The sequence below is a fragment of the Pelobates fuscus genome, chromosome 2 (genome assembly GCF_036172605.1).
Source record: "Pelobates fuscus isolate aPelFus1 chromosome 2, aPelFus1.pri, whole genome shotgun sequence".
Classification (NCBI taxonomy): domain Eukaryota; kingdom Metazoa; phylum Chordata; class Amphibia; order Anura; family Pelobatidae; genus Pelobates; species Pelobates fuscus.
In genome coordinates, this window is record NC_086318.1 from 394797641 (window position 1) to 394819360 (window position 21720).

The following is a 21720-nucleotide window of genomic DNA, read 5'->3' on the forward strand; positions in this document are numbered from 1 at the left end:
ACTTGGCTGTACCATGTCCCATTAAAGATCAATTTGAGTTGTACTCCCAGAACTGTGTGTCATCCAGTTACTGGGGGGGAATGGATGTCTGCTTATTTTAATAGTTCCAGAGTGGCTGAGGGAAGGAATTAGCGGAGGTAACCGGTTGGGTTACCCGTGGTACACTACAGTGACCGTTAGAATTAAAAATTAATTTCATATTCTAGGTCTAAATAGCCAAAATAAAAAAATCTCTAAATCAGCTATGCTTTCTGTTTGGTTACTCCGGCCTAAAATTTGAGAGGTCGTCCTCTAACTACCATCGTTCTAATTCATTCCATTTTGATTAATAATTATGGAATACTGTATCTAGCCTGAGGATTGGCCAGTCTTTGCAAATGCCCCAAAATGAACCACTAGTATTCTAATAAAATAAATGGCTTTAATCCTCTCTTGGTTTCTCGGATAATAATTTAAATTTGCAGAATTCCTTTCCTTTGTGCCCCAGGGGCTTCAAACAGCAGGGTATGAACTTAAAAATAGTGTCACTGTCTCCTAATTAAGAGCCTCCAGCAATGGGATTATAAGTGAATAAATACCACTCTATAATTCTCTGGACACTGGGATTAGTCGTTCTAATTAATTTGTCCAACAGATTTTGTATACCTTCTTCTGATCTAGTTTTGCACACTGAATTTGTACAACCATGAGCATCTGATTGCCAAGGTGAAGGAACACTTGGGTATTGTCTTAATACCACATCCTCTACAAAAACTGGCCAATTTTCACTAGGAAAAAGAAAAAAAAAATTATGGCACAACTGCATGACTCTTGACTATTTCCTGACCCATTAAACATAGTATGTAGTCTTCTAGTTAGTATGTCTTTTCTACCCTACCCCCATATACCCATCATCACCATCCCATAGCTTTCTCCTTCATGTCCTCCTCCATCCTTCTTTTTACTCTCTCAAAGGATCTTTTTTATTTTTAATCTTATATTTCAATATGCCAATAGTTATGTCGTCAGAGAGTTGTTTGAGTGTCCACAAAAGCTGTGATTCAGTATCAGAATGTTTGGCACACTACTTCAGACAAAGAATTCTGGGACAATGTATTGTCGGATAAGTTATGACAAATACAAGCGTCAATGAAAATGCGCAGAAGCAAAAATTGGGCAAGTATACAATTTCTTCCATTACACCATTATGGCAGCATGCTGTATAAACTGTAATTTATAGAACTACCTGATGCTAAGCTTGTGATGTATCCACCTCAATCAAAAACCCACAACATTAAAAAAAGAAGGGAAAAAAAAGAATAATCAAAGAAAAAAAAGAATGAAATCATATGCCAAACACACAGCTGACACATTGGGGGAGGTTGATTTATAACCGTGAAATGAGTGGAAACTCAACAAAGAAAAAGAAGTTACACTGGTTTCTACTGAACTTTTTTTCTTCCTTAAACATAAATCAACTAATTGGCTGCAAAATGTATCCAGTTTAACTGTGGGGAATATAGTAAGTGTTTAAATAAACAACGTAAGTAAGGAGTAAATTGGGGGTTAGTTTTATATCGGCCAAGTTGCTGATCGGACGCCACTACCCTTCACAATTAATAGCATTTCAGAGCTGAATGCAGTCTGTGTGCCTTGTGCAGAACAATGAAACACTACACCTAGCTGTCTGAAATAGCAAAATGCCATTTGTTGGCAATGCAAAAATTAGCTGTTGATTAATTTGCATTCTGTAGATTGTTTTGGGTCAGCATTGACAGCTGTAGTATATGCAATCAATGTTGCTGAGTGCCACATCACTTAATTGGCACTGTCACTTAAGGAAGGGGAGAAAAAAAAGCAGGTATTCATTTTTTCAAGTGTTTTGAAGGCCAGCTTGAATACTGTGAACATTTAGAAAATTTGCATCTCTCAATCACAGATGTTTCACAGATTTTGACACTACACTTGATTTTTATTTTTTTTAGATTTAGATTTTTTTTTAGATATTTATGGATTGAACTTGTCAATATAGTTAAATTTCAACAACAGTTGGAATAAAATCAATCCAACACTGCCACCTAGAGGTGAAAGGTTTATGTAATACTATTGTCATATGTTCAATATTCCAACGCTTAAAAATGATCGATCACTCAACCAATCACACTCTTAGAGGATTATAATAACGCAAGAAACCCAAAAATTAAACAAGTAATGTGTGCCAACACAGACATTTAAATATATTAAAATACAATGTATGTCACAGTGATATAGAGAGAGTAGATAAATAGAATAGATAAATAATGCATACACATATACACACAAACAGACATACTGCATGACATCAAAACTGTCTTATTTAAGAAATCCATAATAGGGGCACTGAATCATCTAATACAAACTTATATTTTCTACAATTCTTGTTTCATCTGAGACAAATGTCAGAAATAAGCCCCAACTTACTTCAACAAGGTTAGTCGCTAAAATTTAAATTAAAAAGGGAACTGATTACACGTGGGGTCAGAACGTTGCCGGGCCTACCAAGGTGGAATTAAATCTCTTTTACTTGTTGTGACTCCATTATTTGTTCTTTCTTATAAATATTTACAGACACAGACACTGCTCTCTATTTGCAGCTGTTGTCCCAATGACCTTTCCCATCATGTGAGCAAAAATGTCATGACTTACAGGCAGTGCAGAATTATTAGGCAAATGAGTATTTTGACCACATCATTCTCTTTATGCATGTTGTCTTACTCCAAGCTGTATAGGCTCGAAAGCCTACTACCAATTAAGCATATTAGGTGATGTGCATCTCTGTAATGAGAAGGGGTGTGGTCTAATGACATCAACACCCTATATCAGGTGTGCATAATTATTAGGCAACTTCCTTTCCTTTGGCAAAATGGGTCAAAAGAAAGACTTGACAGGCTCAGAAAAGTCAAAAATAGTGAGATATCTTGCAGAGGGATGCAGCACTCTTAAAATTGCAAAGCTTCTGAAGCGTGATCATCGAACAATCAAGCGTTTCATTCAAAATAGTCAACAGGGTCGCAAGAAGCGTGTGGAAAAACCAAGGCGCAAAATAACTGCCCATGAACTGAAAAAAGTCAAGCGTGCAGCTGCCAAGATGCCACTTGCCACCAGTTTGGCCATATTTCAGAGCTGCAACATCACTGGAGTGCCCAAAAGCACAAGGTGTGCAATACTCAGAGACATGGCCAAGGTAAGAAAGGCTGAAAGACGACCACCACTGAACAAGACACACAAGCTGAAACGTCAAGACTGGGCCAAGAAATATCTCAAGACTGATTTTTCTAAGGTTTTATGGACTGATGAAATGAGAGTGAGTCTTTATGGGCCAGATGGATGGGCCCGTGGCTGGATTGGTAAAGGGCAGAGAGCTCCAGTCCGACTCAGACGCCAGCAAGGTGGAGGTGGAGTACTGGTTTGGGCTGGTATCATCAAAGATGAGCTTGTGGGGCCTTTTCGGGTTGAGGATGGAGTCAAGCTCAACTCCCAGTCCTACTGCCAGTTTCTGGAAGACACCTTCTTCAAGCAGTGGTACAGGAAGAAGTCTGCATCCTTCAAGAAAAACATGATTTTCATGCAGGACAATGCTCCATCACACGCTTCCAAGTACTCCACAGCGTGGCTGGCAAGAAAGGGTATAAAAGAAGAAAATCTAATGACATGGCCTCCTTGTTCACCTGATCTGAACCCCATTGAGAACCTGTGGTCCATCATCAAATGTGAGATTTACAAGGAGGGAAAACAGTACACCTCTCTGAACAGTGTCTGGGAGGCTGTGGTTGCATCTGCACGCAATGTTGATGGTGAACAGATCAAAACACTGACAGAATCCATGGATGGCAGGCTTTTGAGTGTCCTTGCAAAGAAAGGTGGCTATATTGGTCACTGATTTGTTTTTGTTTTGTTTTTGAATGTCAGAAATGTATATTTGTGAATGTTGAGATGTTATATTGGTTTCACTGGTAAAAATAAATAATTTAAATGGGTATATATTTGTTTTTTGTTAAGTTGCCTAATAATTATGCACATTAATAGTCACCTGCACACACAGATATCCCCCTAAAATAGCTAAAACTAAAAACAAACTAAAAACTACTTCCAAAAATATTCAGCTTTGATATTAATGAGTTTTTTGGGTTCATTGAGAACATGGTTGTTGTTCAATAATAAAATTAATCCTCAAAAATACAACTTGCCTAATAATTCTGCACTCCCTGTACACATAAAAGTACTCACCATCAGAACTACAGTCAGATAGATTATCACAAAAATCTGGAAATGGTTCAACCGGACCAATCAAATCAGAACCATCATGCACTTCTCCACCCTGAAAAAGAAAAGTATGAAGAAGTTTTAAAGGACACCCTTTCTCGTATTTCAGGATTCATTCTTCATTGCCATCTTAAACAAGGAACTCATTTTTCATAGTAAGGATTTTCAGAACTTTGCCATACCACCAACAGGACACATTGAAAAGGATTGCTCAAGTGCTTTATGTGTTGTATGCATTAAACTTGCAACAACCTTTGGCTATCAATCAGAGAACCGGTCCTGTTACTTCCTGATTTGTTTAGCTCAGTGAAACTAAATTAAAGAGGCAGCAATTGTTCAGAGCACCTGCCTTGCAGAGTCTTGAGCTGCAGCTACATTATCAGACGACCCAGTTCGAACTCTTGTCAAGGGGATGAATGTTTGAAACACAGTTTTTCCTACCTATAATAAATGTTTACTTTTTGGGCATGAGATATCCCCACAAGGTTTCTGGGAGAAGGCACTAGGTATGCCGCACATGGATAAGCAATGGATCAAGATTGTGATACTGAACCACCAGAGCTACACTAGATTTAAATTACATAGATAAATTACAAAAGGTTAATCTACTGGTATAGAACACCTAAAGAGTTATTCACTAAAGTAAGAATTCAAAGTGAATTTCAAATTTAAGTTCAAAATAGCCGAACTGGAAAAATTTGTTAACTCAGCTATTGTTCTGTTTTGGCCAATTTTGCCCTAAATATGAAATCTACTTTGAATTAACGTTAAATTCTTACTTCAGTGAATACTCATGCTAGTTTACTTAGAGCAGGGGTTCTCAACCCAGTCCTCAAGGACCCCCGAACTGTCCAGGTTTTAAGGATCACCCTGCTGTGTCTAATGTGTTTTTAGGGGGGGGGGGGGGATGACAAACACTTCAGACACAACAGGGTAATCCCTAAATCCTGGACTGGTAGGGGGTTCTTGAGGACTGGGTTGAGAACCCCTGACTTAGAGTGTTCTTGGGTCAGGCCGATCTTTGCAAGCGATACTAGGAGGACTTAGGACAAAAACACCATATATGAAGCATTGACCCTATCTCGATCCCATTTTGGAAATAATTAAAACCATCAAAGGGAAACAGAAACAGTTTGAACCAGTTGCACTGAAACTGTATCACACCAGGGAGAATACAAGAAATCACTTTGCTCACGGAAGATCTTTTGTACCTAAACCCAGGGACGTATTAGCCACGAAGCAAACAAGGCATTTGCATTGGGCGGCACTTGCCAAGGGGAGGCAAAAAAAGCCGCCCCCAAATGCCCAGGGCAAATGGCTCCCGGCATCACTCTGCAGCGTGCGAGGGAGCTAAGCAGGGCGCTCAGGGGAAAGTGCTCCCTCTCCAGTGCCGCCCGCCCCGCAGCCCCACTGGAACCCAGGCAAAGGGAGAACCCACGCTATACATGTTAAGATCCTTTAACCTTTCCTGGTAAGTTTTATCCTGCAATCCATGAACCAGTTTAGTAGCCCTTCTTTGAACTCTCTCTAAGGTATCAATATCCTTCTGGAGATACGGTCTCCAGTACTGTGCACAGTACTCCAAGTGAGGTCTCACCAGTGTTCTGTACAATGGCATGAGCACTTCCCTCTTTCTACTGTGTGTGTCTGTTAATGTGTGTGTGTGTGTGTGTGTGTGTCTGTTAGTGAGTGTGTGTGTGTATGTCTGTTAGCTAGTGTATGCGTATCTGTCAGTGAATGTGTGTGTGTATTTAGAGGGTGGGGTGGTGCCTAGGGCAGCACAAAACCAGGATACACCACTGCCTAAACCCCTGCTGTAATTACACTTTAACTTACATGACCATACTTGTCACCTAAGTGGCCTCCCTGATTTGTACATCTTTGCTTTGCTGTATTCTTGGGTATAAAACATACCTTGAAAAAATCCTCAAACTGGCCACTGTTGTAAAGAGCTGGGATGTTAGCCGAAAACTGGAGCAAATCTTCAGAACACTGCCTTCTTTCTTCTATCACACTCTCATCAAATCTCCCTGGAATTAAAGCATCTTGTTAGAAAGCATGTAGATAAAAACAAAACTATTGTGAAGGATATACAACATATTAATACAGAACACGGTGAGCCTAAAAATAAGACAGAAGTTAAAAACAAAACTGAACTATACAAAGTACGAGAGAATGACGAATAAGGTTTCCTAATATTCAGATATTTATCCTAGATATGTAACTTGTGAATGCCAACTGAAGAAAGAGCTGTAAAATTTAAGGCAAACTAGCCATTTTATTATTTCAATACTCAAAAAGAAAGCTATTTGAACAGGGCAGGTTTCATCAGTGTCTAGCCCTGTCTTACCCAATAGCATACTGGGAGGGAAGCCCAGCATTGATGACAGTTGTATCTTACTTTGTGCACCCCCCACCCCCAGGGTCACGGAATTGGACAGCAACCGAGTGTGACCGTGGCAGAGGTGGTCAGTGTAGCTCTGCGTTACTTGCAGAGTCAATGCAGGTGGCGGCCATGCCAATATGATCCAACATTATATCCTATTTGTCATTCCACTCACATTACATGCAGAGTGGGTTGGGGGTAAAAAGACACAAAGGAGGCTGAGAAGGTCTGGAAAGACATACAAGGGTGCAAAGTGGGCCTGGCGAGACACAAGGGTGTGAGAGGTGAATTACACCAAACACAGAGGAAGGAACTCTCTTTGGACTTGGCAAGTCTCCCCATTTCAGCAGTGACATACCAACTCAACTTTGTATGAGAACCAGGTTTACTGTTGTGGTCTTCATGCTCACATTTGAACTTTTTTTTTTTTTAAACTGTTTTTTGGTGCAAGTATCAATAGCTTTTTTTTCTTTTTGGAAATAAAGTTATGTCGACAAAATGCTAAACAGTAGGTTAAACTGCACCAAGGCTCCAACCCCTTTGGCAGAGGCATTATTATCAAACCGGCAGATAAGGAAGAAGTCCTGTTTTTAACGTCCATAACCAGTTATGTTGTCAATATATGCAGACAGCTCAGCGACATATTACTAATTTGATAATCCATGGTGACTTTGTGTTCTGTATGTAAGAATCTATAATAAATGCTAGGGATGCGGCAATTTCTCAATGTTCTAAGTACAGATTTATAACATTTTTAAAAGCGGATTTTTCCACTACTTCTGTATTCTATATCATTCCTAAATATCCAGAAAAATTCAATAAAACAGATAGGGTGCCCTCTTGTGGCTTGCACAGATTTAGGGATTAATCTTCCAGCCATCTTTCTTGGGTAAGAAGTTTCAACCTTTTACAATTAATACCAAGCCATACATTGCCGATACCGATGACTTTCTTACGAAACTTTCTTCTACTGAAATTGAGGATGACTGCATGCTCATGATACAGTTAGAATGTAGAAAAATAAAGAATCAGTTTCTTCCTTTTTGATTTAATTCAACTGTTCTGAGGTCCAGCAAGAATTTAGATTGCATATTATAGTGATCAAATACATGATCCTAATAAAATGGGTTTTTTTTGGTACCTCTTAACCCTGAAAGCACCATACTAAGAGTTTTGTTGTATGCACGGCAGAGATATGAGCTCATTAGTGAGGTCAGCACACCCACCATTGTATCACAGCAGAAGGCAGGCAAAGATTCTGCAGATTTATTGTGGAGGGCTGGAAAGATTGGAATAAATGATATGGTCCAGACAGAGGTGTTCTTCCCAAGATTACAGCAGAGAAAAAAAAAACATTAAACCCCATGAGACATGACATGGTAGGACGGTGATGATAGCATCAGATTTGCTTAACCTCTTGTCATGAAGGGGTTGAAGAGGAAAAAAACCAAAAACGTAACATTCAGAAAAAGATCAAAAATGGATAATGCAAAGGATTTACTTTTTACTAAAAACAAATAAAAGCCAATTGATGGAATAATTTATTGACACTATCAGCATGGTGTGAAAGACTTCTCTCATAAATCAGGAAACCAGATTACTTTACAGGCTGCAATTGAACTTTAAATGGAATTTTAGATTATTTTTTGTTTTTGTTAGGATTTAGCTTTGCACGGAACATAGCAGAACCTATGTTTTGTAATACCACATCCATTTTACTCTCATAAAAAATAAATACTCTGAGATAAATTAAATCAGATTCTGTTTATATAAGCAATGCTATATTTCTCTTACAATTCATTTGGAACAAATTATTATGGCTTTAGGGCTTATCCCAAAAAATAGTCAGCTGAGTGTTCTCAGCCAATGAATGATATTCTGTTCCTGGAATACGTTCCTGGAAAACAGATATTTACCAACCTGGAAAGCATATAATCAAGCCTTCCAACAATCTCGTTTTTGGTGGGACAGTCCTGATTTTGTTTACATCTGGGGACACCGGGGAACTCTACTCAGGTTGAACAGTGCAAGTGCACCACTAGATGGGCTTGCGCTGTGAACCAGCAGAGAGTGTTTTAGCAGTGTTCCCTGCAAGGCCCCCACCAATCTTATACCTACCAATATTGGGAGTTTTAGCTCGGTCAGTAATATGAAACTCTGTTTTTGCAGAGATTCATACTGAAAACGTGCACATATAGCAACACAAATACATCAATTCACTGAAGTGGTCATGGTGCTTGAACTAACCATTTAAAAAAAATGCATCTCTTTCCCTTTTGCCTAATTTTTAATTGTCACTGCATTATTTATTAAATAGTTCCAAATTTAGACTATAATGACTGATCGGGAAAGAACATAAAGCAATCACATATTTCAATGAATACTGCTTTTTTATTAGATGCTGCCTCTATAGAATGAATATTGGAAAATAAATCAAAAAGGTATAGAAAACAGGAGATTATAATATTAGATTGACATTTTATGTAGAAATGGCTAGCCATATGTCTAATGTCCTCAGCATCTCAGATGTGGTAGGAGATGGGTATTGAATGGGCTGTTTTTGCTACAGTTCTTTTATAATGTTGCGTCTCAAAGTGAATTGCTGCCTCCTACTGACTGATCCACTGTAAGGCATGACAATATTTATAAATTATACATTTATAAGACCATGTTTCTATAGAAATAATATTTTACTATTTTATTTATTTGTTGGATTCCTTTTAATTGTACATTAGTCACCGTTTATATTGATTCTTGCGCGTCTTGGCGTCATACTTGACTCTGGTCTCACCTTTGAGTCTCACATCCAGTTTGTTGCCAAGTCCTGTAGGTTCCAACTCAAAAACATAGCCCGCATCCGCCCCTTTCTTACGCAAGATGCTACCAAGGAGCTTGTCCATGCTCTAGTAATTTCCCGCATGGATTACTGTAACCCTATTCTGATTGGTCTCCCCAAAAGCCGTACTGCCCCGCTACAGTCTGTAATGAATGCTGCAGCTAGACTGATTTTCCTATCCAGTCGGTCCTCGCACACCTCGCCCCTCTGCCAGTCCTTACATTGGCTCCCTGTATCCTATAGGAGTCAATTCAAAGTGCTAACCCATACATTTAAAGCACTGAACAATTCCAGCCCCTCATATCTCTTCACTGATCCAGAGGTATGCCCCTCCTCGTACCCTCCGCTCTGCCCGCGACCACCTCCTGACCGCTGCTCGCACCCGTACGGCCAACTCACGCCTGCAGGACCTCTCACGGGCGGCTCCTCTCCTATGGAATAACTTGCCTACTGCCATCAGACTCTCCCCTAGTCTTCAATCATTTAAGAAGGGCCTTAAATCCCATCTCTTCAGGAAAGCGTATGGCCTCCCAGAGTAATCTCTCCCTTACATACCTGTCTCTTGCTCTCCTATGGGATAGTGCTTTGCTCTCTCCTCCAGCTCTGCTTCACTCCTACTTGATATTTCCTATCCTAATGTTTCTAATACCCCACCTCCTATAGACTGTAAGCTCATTTGAGCAGGGTCCTCTTCAACCTATTATTCCTGTAAGTTTTCTTGTAATTGTCTTATTTATTGTTACATCCCCCCCTCTCAAAATATTGTAAAGCGCTACGGAATCTGTTGGCGCTATATAAATGGCAATAATAATAATAATAATAATAATAATTCTCTGTATTTAAGCTACACCATGTCACTTTTGAACTTATTCATAAAAATAGAATCTTTATGAAACACTCAAGTGCACAGTTTTGGAATCTGGATTTTTTTAGAGTGCAATGTTACGAAGATTACAGGTCTCAAATCCGCTGTTTTAGCTTTCACTGTATAAAACACAAACACCTTTAATTGCATCCAGAATTCTGCTGTGTCAGTATTAAACCCACTTAATTGTATGAAATGAACCCTTCACTACAGGAATCGCATATACATGATCCCCAGGGTATGCACTCAAACCCTGGAATGGGGTATACACGATTGTTTTTAATATTGCAAGCAAAATTAATTTTATGCAAACAGACTTAATTTGCAATGTGAAAACACATATGATAATATATATATATATGTGTGAAAGGATTAAAGAACATTTTGAGGATATTTCTAGATTACATGCTCAGGAATAGTATTTATCTACAACACCGTTATCTTATCTGTAATGTTATTATTTTTATTATTATTATTATTATTAATTGGGGAAAGAAACATACTTTCAAACATTACTTTCCAGTACACCCAAAATACTCCGATTCATGTGGTGTGTTTTTTTTTCCCACAAAATTGTTTGGTTGTAAAGATGAATTTTCGATGATTTCTTGTTCTCTTCTCCATACAGGTTATTGAATTGTTTATCTTTAATCACTGTGTAGGGAAGCCAATAGAAACACACATAGCTTCCATACCATATCTCAATGGATAGGTAATTTTTAGTTCGATATCAGAATGCGTAATTTCCTCCCAAAGCGACCTCTCCTCTAAGTCCTATGAAAATGTAAACATGTGGTTCATCTATGTAGCCTAGTCACCAATGTCCTTTGCCAGACCAATGGGTTGGTAAACTCTTTTTAAAAGGGGAAAGTTCCTATTATTTTTAATATTTCCTAATCCCATTAATTAACAGTTTATTTAAAACGGTTTCTCCTTCCTCAATGCACTGTGAGCCTTGTCTAGACTGATCTGCTTTGCCATATCAATTGCTACTACATGTATTCCTTCACGAGTGTTGAAGTGGCTGTTTAGGTGACCAGCCCCCATTCTGTGCAGTAAAAAGGTGATATTACTCATCTTTTCTCCAATGCCACTCCGGAAATAATTCATCTTGATGATCTCAGCCAATCCAAAGCTTTCCCATAGGAAAGCAATGAGAGGCTATTGCGCATGCACGGCAAAACACTGCGCTGCACCAATCATCATCTCCTCGTAAAGATGCATTGAATCCATGCATCTCTATGTAAGTGTTCATCGCCTCCATGCATAGCATACAGACGCTAAATGTATGTGCTGCACTGGACTAGGAAGCACCTCTAGTGGCCATCTGAGTGACTGCCACTAGAGGAGTTACTAGGTATCAATGTAAATACTGCCTTTTCTTTAAACAGGCAGTGTTTACAATGCTAACACTGCAGGAACAGGCTACAGCCACCAAAACCACTACATTAAGCTGTTGTGATTCAGGTGACTAGTGTCTCTTTAAAAGAAAACTGAGACCCAAATGAAAAAGATAAGATAAATGGTAGGTAATTTTCAATGGTTTACTAATTTTTGACGTGACTCTTCTCTATTAAAGAATCTGCTTTATAAATCAAATTGACAAAAACGACAGGTGTTCCAACCAAAGTCATGACGCTACACCATTAACCAGTGGACTAAGAGGTTCGGCCCCTATATGAGACAGCAACACAATTTAATTTTGTGATCTTTATCTTAAAACTGTTAAAAGTTTAAAGAAACACTATAGTGTAGGATTACAAAACCGTATTTATAACAGTTTAGTGTTCCTTTGCCTCTTTTGCAAATAAATGGTTAAATAACCTTTTTAACACTTACCGGATTCCAGCGCCAATATCCCTCGGTGCTGGATCGCTCTCCACCACCTAATCGTCAGCACATGAAGAACTCAATGCAGGTGCATTAGGCCTTCCCCCTAGGAAAGTATTCACTCAATGCTTTCCTATGGGGAATTTGAAGACGCTGTATGTCCTAATGCAAAGCGTGAGGATGTGCAGCGTCTTTTCAAGTAATTTAACTCAGTGAAAGGCCAAGAAGCGCCTTAAGTGGTTTTCTGGGAGTCCCACTAGAGGCAGTCGTAAGCCTGCAATGTAAACATTACAGTTTCAATGTTTTCACTTGCAGGGTTGAGGGGACAAGAACACTGCACCCAGACCACTACAATAAGATGAAGAGGACTGGGAGACAAAGCTACCAAATCTACTTTTCAACACTCCTATCCATGGTCACAGTAAGAACAACCGTTTATATTTTTTCACCAATGAACACACTCCCATACACAGAAAATATATGTCCTTTTATATGTCCCTTTGTGACTTTTTCCAAGTTACTCAGAGTAAAATGAATCAACCTCTCATGACATTTTTAACACGTTAATTTACCCGTTAGATACTTCCAAACATGTGTTGACACAATCATTCCCTCGTTACCGGTCAGATGGTCGTGAAACAAAATAAAATTATATTTGGTGATACTGGAAAAATATGGATAAACACAACGAGCATGTTTTGATCTGAGGAAAATAGTAAAACAGCATTTTAATTTGACTTTTAGTGGAAGCAACGCTGGAATACTGAAAGTGTAGATAACACAGAACGTGTTATCATGGTCTCCAAACCCATGTCTCCTGTGGTTCCTTTCCTGTGAGTTGACTGGAAAAGATCTCAGTTAAAACACTGGGAAAGAAGGCAAACATCGTGACATGTTCCCAAGAGGCAACAAAGTGTGATCTGATCAGCTTTCTATTAACATTTCTGTTCAGAGTTTAAGCTCCTATCTATTGTTTTTAATGTGTGTGGGAACAAAACATATTAAGCAAACATTACAGTGTATCGCTAAACAAACTATGAGGCTCTATGGTGTGAAAGATTGCCCCCCCCCCCCCCTACTCCCACCCCCAGCAGTGGACAGCTTGCTGTGCTTCTTTAAAACCAAACAGAGAAATAACAAACAATAATTCCCTGGGAACATTTTTATTTTTATATAAAACCTTCAAAATATTTTATGGGGTTAATTAACACTCTTTGCAAGGCTTTATATAACAACAGCCCCAGCACGTCATCTGTAATGATATTTCCCATGATGCTTGACCTGACCTGATGCTCCATAAACATTTGGAATGCCAAGGTTAGCTGTCACTGTTCTGAAGACACTGACAAGAAATACATTTTCCCGGGACTGTCCTCCAGGAATCTATGGGCTTCTTGAAATTATTATGCTTTAGAACGATGACATTTAGAAAATAGATGTCCTGGCACACACATGATATATGCAATATGCAGACTTTATTGGAGTGGAAAGGCAATGTTTCGTCTCACAAAGCAGCTTCTCTCAAGCCACCAGGCTCTGGCGTGAGACTATAGTGGCACTATAGTGTTTATCCTTTTATTTTCTGTGTGCAGTTCATCTTTAGAATCTTGTAATTATAACTATCTTAAGCTGCATCTCTGTCATTGAGGAGAGATAAGTACCAAGAGCCATGGGCAGTGTCCTCGGTAGTCCAGTCAGCCTCTTATGCTTAATAGCAGAGCTGTATGAAGAGTTATAGAGTGTGTAAAACTCAGTACTGTTCTAGCTCCTCCAGTGTGTGAGGCTGGACCTGAAGTTGAAGGAATCACTTCCCATCTGTCCATTAACAGCCTCTCACATGGGAAATGCATTGCAGGAGGAACAGGGACAACATTGAATGATGCACACTTTATAACAACTAGTACAGCTCAACAATCAATCATAAGGGACTCCTAGATGGACTACAAAAAAAAAAACATAGGAGGAAGAGCACTTAAATCGTTTTCCCCCAACTCTAAATGTAAAGGAATACTATATAAGGAAACCTGTATTCCTATCGCTATTGTGTACCCTCTCCATAGCTACCAGTTTGGCATAAATTTAAAAAAAAATAGTTTAACTCACCTTTTTATCAGCGTCATCCTCCTGTGTCGTCATCCAGGAGGCATTGCAGCCTTTGGCCAATTCAATGCTCCTTATTGAGCCTAATGCACAGCAAGTACATTCAAACTTTCCCATCGGAAAAGCAATTAATCAATGCTAGAGGTTTCACAATGCTGGGTTAATGGGGCAGGGACATTGAGATAAAGTGCTCTGGGTGACTATAGTGTTCCTTTAACACATTCTAAACCATAAATAACCCTTCCGTTAGTCTCAAATGTAAGCACTCAAAGTCTAAACTTGAAAAACCCTAATCCAAGGTGTAATTCCCCATGTACCCATATACAATGTATAACCCAACCATCATCAACAATCCTTATACCACACTCTAACCCCTCCCAAGCTTTAAGTCATCTTAACACTAAACACCCTATGTAAACCAACTGTTAACCCCTCTCAAACCTTAAACCTCCCTTTACCCTAACCACTTCTAAACACGATCTTTAACACTGTGTGCATTTACACATACATTATACATATCCAGTTGTCAAATATATTTGTTTCTGGCTGCAATATCAAGTTAATAAATTCACTAAAACACACTTTATCTGCCTTTTTTGAAGGTGGGGGTGAGCAGAGCAGGATCATTCTGTGCCTACACGCAATGTAAATCTAGCCTTGGCACCAAAGGGGTCTCTGTCACAAACCGGCATGTTTCGCTTGGCCATCTAATTATTTTCCAGGTCATTTTGATATGATTGGCATTTAATTAGCACCTGTTTCTCTTCCTTTATATTATTGATGTATCAATTTTGATCAGGGGCTTGCCCGTCAAGGGTGTCCAAAGAAAATTAAAAAAAAAACATTTTTTTTTTTAAATCTAAATGTAGTCAAACAGCAAACAGCCAATATATTTCAAACAAAACTTAATTCACTTAAAATAAAATAATTTTAAGAGGACCCTTTATGTCTACATTGTTGGCTTAAATCCCACCCTGTCAGTAACTCTGAGCTCAAGACATGTTGTTTAGTCAATAAATTAAGGAAACACTATAGCACTGCCCCAGGAAGCACCTCTAATAGCCATATGAGGAGTTGCCAGTGGAGTTATTACTAAGCTGTGATGTAAACACTGCAATGTTTTCCTTTTCATAAAGACTGAAGGGAATGATTCTACTCACCAGAACAAATAAGCTACAATAAGCTGCGGTTGTTCTGGTGACTGTAGTGCCCCTTTAAGGTTCCAGATTTTACCCCATTTAAGTAACAATGTTGTTACTCTGCTACATTTGAGGGGGAATTTGGATATTTCTTTTCCCAATTTCCTAAAATAAAATGCATGCTCATGTGCGTGTTAGTTTACTGTCCAGAAAAGTTACGGTAGTCCCACATACTGCATATCACAATTCTCCTCAAACAGACCTCATATGGGCAAGAAAAAAAATATAAAGAACTTTACTTGGTAAATCAACAGCTTCCCAAGGTAGCCCTTCCAGATGGGTACCTGACAAATAGATGTATAGAGTATGGAAAAATGGGATACAGCTGTAAACCTAAAAACATTGAAAAACAAAATAACAGTGTAGTATCCTTTTTAAAATGTATATGACACGCTGAGATAATGCACTCACAAAATGTCGAAATATAATTGACACGCAAGCTTTACTTAAAATGGAATGCATACGTTCTCAACGTTGCCGGATCGCACGCAAGCACAAGGGATTGCGTCATCAACCCGAAACCGCAAAGCGGAAATTTACGTATTACAAACAGATCTTGTAGCGGCGAATCAAACACTGGATCCAAGGAACAGTCAGAAAGTATGCCTATATAACATGTACTGTGGGGGGAGGGATTTTAGGCGGTTATTATTGTTATATTGCATTCTGTAATCTTGTCATTTTATTTTTACCAAATCCCTGAGGAAGGTCCAATTCTGGAACGAAACGCGTAGGACTTGTTTTAAACTTTTTATTTGTTTGGCAATAAATCACGTTTTTATCATTATTTGCCTGATTCCAGCTTTGTCCAAACTCCTGAATATCCAGAAGGGGAAGGAGAGGATGATTCTATTTAGCCCCCCTGCGCTATCGGGGGAGGCACCCTACAGGTAAGACTTATTTCAATAAGAAGAGATTATCTAAATTTGTTTTTAATGTATGACAGTTTATTTATATGCTATATTTTTTTTTTGGGGGGGGGGGGGGGATTTGTAATTGTGCAAATATATGGAGCATGTTCATTGTTTAGGTAATTTGCCCCAATGATTCTGATAAGCCAATCCCCTAACCTAAGTTTGAGTCTCCGTTTTGATACATATTGTAATGAAGGCTTATAATGTAGCCAATTGAGAGAGTCTTGTCAGGAGTTTTTGAGTGGTATACGTCCACTACGAGGACTATATAAGAGACTGGAGCTGTTGAGAAGGCGGATCTGAAAAAGCTGATTTAATTCAGCGAAACGCGCCATCACGCCTGACATCATCAAGTACACTGCTAAGCCCCACCTCCCAGAAATTTGTGAGTGAAGAATACCCCAATCCTGAGCCCTTCATCCAGCCTGCAGTTGTACTAAGGATCAAGCGAAACTCTTAAGAAGAGGTTTTGAAAAATTTTGAGGGGAGCTGCCTGCTTGTGATTTTTAAATTATTTCAATAAAGGATTTCAAGCTTATTCACAGTCTCCAGACATTGCATGCTTATCCATACAGCCATCATAGTTAGAGCAGACTCATTTGCTCTACGTTTGTGAGTGTATGTGTCCCTTACTTTATTCCTTTTTGCCTTACATTATTACCCTATGTATGTTTTTTTCTGTTCTTCACATGGTACACCCTTTGAAGATTGCTGATCAATACAATTGCGGATTGTATATAGTATATGTGGTAAACCTTGCCGGCTTCCTTTATATACTATATATAGTGTGAGCCACATTTATAACTATGGCTAAACTGATGGCAGCCCTGGCATTACAGATCTGTTCCGTTCAGTAAACGTGATGAGTGCATACCTCCAAACTTCAGCAGTCCAGTAATCGGTAAGCAGGTGGGAAAGGGTAAAGGGGTAGAACCAATGACACGATTGTGTTGCTGGTTCTCCATAAAAGGGGCAGAGGTCTGTCCACACTACTGGCAAGGCAGTCTAGTGCGACTACATGCCACGCTGACTGTTAATCTTGGAAGGCCTGCCCTGAACATAGTGTAAATGTGTCTAATGATGCACTCGAGCCACGATTGCTGGGGATAGCTCCCTGGTGTCCTGCTAAATCGGGGCGCCGCAACAGGACCCAAAATTCAGGACTGTCCCGCCAAAAATCGAGACTGTTGGGAGGCATGGTTGAGTGAAACTGTTCTTTGAAGATAAACTACTTTATCCATGAATGAAAACCTACAACAACGAAAAAAAAGGCAACACATTTTGTACACATTAACTATACCTTTGCAATCTAAACTTTTAAGTTATTTAATATAGATGTGATGCTTTCTCCTTTAAGAGGTGAATGTTTTTGCTGCTGAAGCACGTGTGTGTGGGTAGAATTAAATTAAGTGATGGTTTTCTAAACAGTATGTTAATACAACGTGCAGTGCACTAACATCTGTGACTACGTAACACTGCTCATTACATAATTAATACACAGGCTGTTCATTTGGTGAATGGGAATACTGAGAACACAGCAGGCCATGGCTTTTAATGTGTTCACCAGCATTAGATTCCAGGATATCCCTGCATACCCATAAGTGGACAATCAGAGTCTCATTCATTCTAAAATAACAAGATGTGTTAACAAGAGCCTGCAAACATATCCCTGGTGAGTCCGAGGGACAACAATAAAGCCGCAAAATTACTTTTGAGTTTTTCATAAAGATAGATTTAGACTGTGTTGGCATTTCATTGAAAATGCAATGCAATCGCACAATGTATCACAAGGCAAAAATCGAGTAAAACTTACAGACAACAAGTAACACACAATCAACGCCACCATTAAGTGACCAGCACTTCATATATTGGTCATCCAGACTACCCAACTACTCAAAGAGGTACAGTACAATATTTCAGGTATAAGTGATGTAAACAATGAGTTTCAAGGCACAAGCATTATTCCTCAAAGAAGTGATCATACAGGACTTTCCATGCTTCCCCTTTTGATGTCACAGATTTAGTTCAGTGGAGGTAGTGATTAGCCATGTTCTAGAACCACGACAGCACCCATTTCCATTGTTGATTTACTATTGTAATGTTTCATCAAAGTGCAATTGAAATGTAAAATTTGAGGACATTATTATAGTACTAGTTATTAAAACATTCATCACAGGAACACAGGGCACATCTGTTTACAATACAATACAATACAATAGCATTCAGAAAAATGGATCCAAGTGGACCATCTAACAGACTTAATTTATTTAATCTATGGCATGATGAAAATGGTAGGACAAAAGCTCTGTAAGAACTATTCACACTGAAATAACCCCTAAAACGTAGACGGTTATTCAATAAACCTTGATCTGTTCATTTTGCACTGTCCAGATTATTCAGGAAACCAAGCAATTTCAGGTAATCACCAGGGAATTGAATATTTTAGTCCACAATAGTAGAATAGGAAAAATTCTTCTAGTAAAGCTTTATTTTGCGCTCAACTATGTACTGCTGATAATGTTAATGCATCACTGTTTGAGAATGTCCTTATTTACAATTGTTTTCTTAATATATTTCTTATTAAAAATATATATATATCTTACCATAACTGCAGCTGTATGTCGTAACAGTATTCCACAAATATGGAACCAGCCCACTGTGATGTAATTCCAGTAAAATACAAGTTTAGCAGGCTAAGATTGCCACAAGGCATATGTATGTATATGTGTTTGTAGTATCAGTTAGTTAATTACACGTAGCTAAGATACTGTTATCACTGTACTGACCAGGTGCAGGAATGTAAGAACTGGAATTACGCGTCCCTCTCCTTTGTATCAGATGAGCCACGTGGTTAGACCGGATGGATGAGTTTAGACTCTATTTATTAAATAGGTTAAGGGTATGTGTGGGTGTAGTTAATTGTGGGAGGAGCTACAGTGCTATATAAGGAATGTACTCTATGTATTCAGTACTCAGACTTTGCTGTATTTTGGTGACGCTAGTCCCTCTGAGTCCCGATCGGTGATCCAATAAAGAATCTCTTCCTTCCTGAAGAAACCTGTGTCCATCTCTCTGTGCTTGGCTTCCGTCAGTTTCTCCGGTATCATTTGGTGCATTGGCCGGGAAGCTCATCGTTCAACGGTAGCTGAGAGGCAGAGGCGTGAGACGGTCTATCTTTGCCCACGTTCTCTACGGCTGCACCCCTGAACTTCTGCGTGGACCTCCCTTCGTCTCGGCGCCACTGGTCTGTTGTCCAGGAGATCATCGGCCTCTACGTGAGAAGTGCTGGGGTGTCCCCGTCGATGAGTGTGAACTCAGGTTCAGGAACGAGGAGGTAAGACAACTGCTGTTTTAGACGGCAGGACCCACTAGGGGTATACCGATTGTGCGGTAGGCCCAAAGGGGTTTTGAATCTGTGTATCTGCCCCCTCTGTCGGAGGGAAGGAGCGAAGGCGCACCGCTCGATCGAACGCTCTTTAGTCAGACCGTTTGATTTGGTTAGTCAGGCGGGGTCCTGGTGTAAATAGCCCTAGCCGGACACCGGTGTCTTGTCTAGACTAGCGTTCTAGGGTGTATATTACGTTCGCTAGGTCGGAGGGACCGGGAGACTAAGCGGCGCCTGTGTAAATTCGGTTCGCTAGTTCTCATCCTATCTGGGCTAAGTGGGAAGGCGTGTAAATTTGGAACCCACTAGACTTTTGATAGTGCGACTAAGAGGCGCCTGTGTAAATTCGGTTCTCTAGCTCGCTATATATGTGGTGATTGGGCAGTGTGGCTAACCAAAACGGGTGTATATAGTTTTAGGTAGTCCATTCAAGGTACTGGCCAATAGTTTAGTTGGGAATTGTAAATGTGTTAACGATTGTTTTAGTAAAGTGTATATCTTGTTAGATAGCGCGAGCTCAGCCGTCTAGCGAGAGTGTTAATAGTGTGTTGCTGTATTATAGTGCACGGTACCATAACCCTGTATATTTACTGACATTATATAATAAGTACTAATCATTGTCGTCCATTGCATGTTTAACACCATAACCACTAATAATTGTATTGTGACCTTAACTTGTGCTTTGACCTATGCTAACCGTACTGTAACCGCTATTTGTAAAAGACGATGTTACTGGGGTGTGTTATAGACGGGTAATTCGTATATAGAGAATTATAGCGTGGGTGACTGTATAGTTACGCCAAAGGGCATAATATTGATTATATAGTGACTGGTGTAACAGCTGTGTGTGTACGGGAATTCCCTGAGTGTTTATTGTTATTGTGTACGTTTCACTTGGTAACCGTACCACGTGGTGCTGTTGCCAGAGGAAACGGGTGTGACTGTTGAATAGTACGCGTGTATAGTATTCGTTGTCGACGACGTTCCATTGTTAAGTATGGGTGCGTCGCAGTCAACGATTCCGGATCCCTTAGGATGTATGGTTAAGAATTTTAAAAAGGGATTCAAAGTTTGTGATTTTGGGGTAAAGATGTCTCCTGTACGTTTGGTCACTTTGTGTACTAGGGAGTGGCCTACTTTGGTTGCGGCATGGCCGCCACGTGGCAGTTTGGATCCAACTCTGGTACAGCGCTTACACGTGGCTGTATCGGGTAGGCCTGAACTTTACGGCCAGTTTCCTTATATTGACTGTTGGAGACAGGCCGTAAATGACTCGCCAAAATGGCTCCAGACATGCCACGAGGAGCAGTGTCGCCTCATGGTAGCTAGGACTTGCTCGTCCACTAGGACTGGTGTTAGGCCCATTTTGGACACGCCCCCTGAGTCCGAGATCCCTTTGCCGCCCCCTTACTTTCCGTTAAGAAGAAGTGACGCAAACGCAGGAAGTCCTGCACCCCTCCCCTCATTACCCTCATCCACTTCCGCTTCCTCCTCCAGTACAGGATCCACCCCCCCTCGTACTAAATCTCCCCTTCCGGAACCAGAATCCACCCCCATTAGAAACGAATATCCTGATTTGGCGCCACTTCAGACTTCCGGTCAAGCTTCATCTAGCTCGGCTCGAAGTGTTTTATTTACGACCTTTTCCCAAAACCGACCTCCCACATCCCCATACCCTATCTCTCCCCGACCGGAACCCATGACTGACGCCTCTCTACGTAGCCCCATCCAAACCCGACAGTTGACTGGTGCCCAACAATTAAAGCACTATCAGATGCCTCTTCGTCTGAATCCCGGGTCAGCTTATATCGATGCCGCAGGTCAAATGGCACACGCTGACCCAGTCTTCGTATATGTCCCATTTACCACAACCGATCTTTTAAACTGGAAGACCCATAATTCCTCGTATACTGAGAAACCACAA

The 21720-nt window shown here is 39.9% G+C and overlaps 1 protein-coding gene across 1 annotated transcript in view; it reads right to left on the reverse strand.

Annotated features, from left to right (window-relative positions):
* Positions 1 to 21720, reverse strand: part of RPS6KC1 (ribosomal protein S6 kinase C1) — a 154799-nt gene that overhangs the window by 103193 nt on the left and 29886 nt on the right. The window contains exons 4-5 of the mRNA XM_063443840.1: positions 6196 to 6311; positions 4246 to 4336 (exon numbers count right to left, since the gene is read on the reverse strand). Coding sequence (XP_063299910.1) covers positions 4246 to 4336; positions 6196 to 6311 — 207 coding nt within the window. The remainder of the gene's footprint in view (positions 1 to 4245; positions 4337 to 6195; positions 6312 to 21720) is intronic.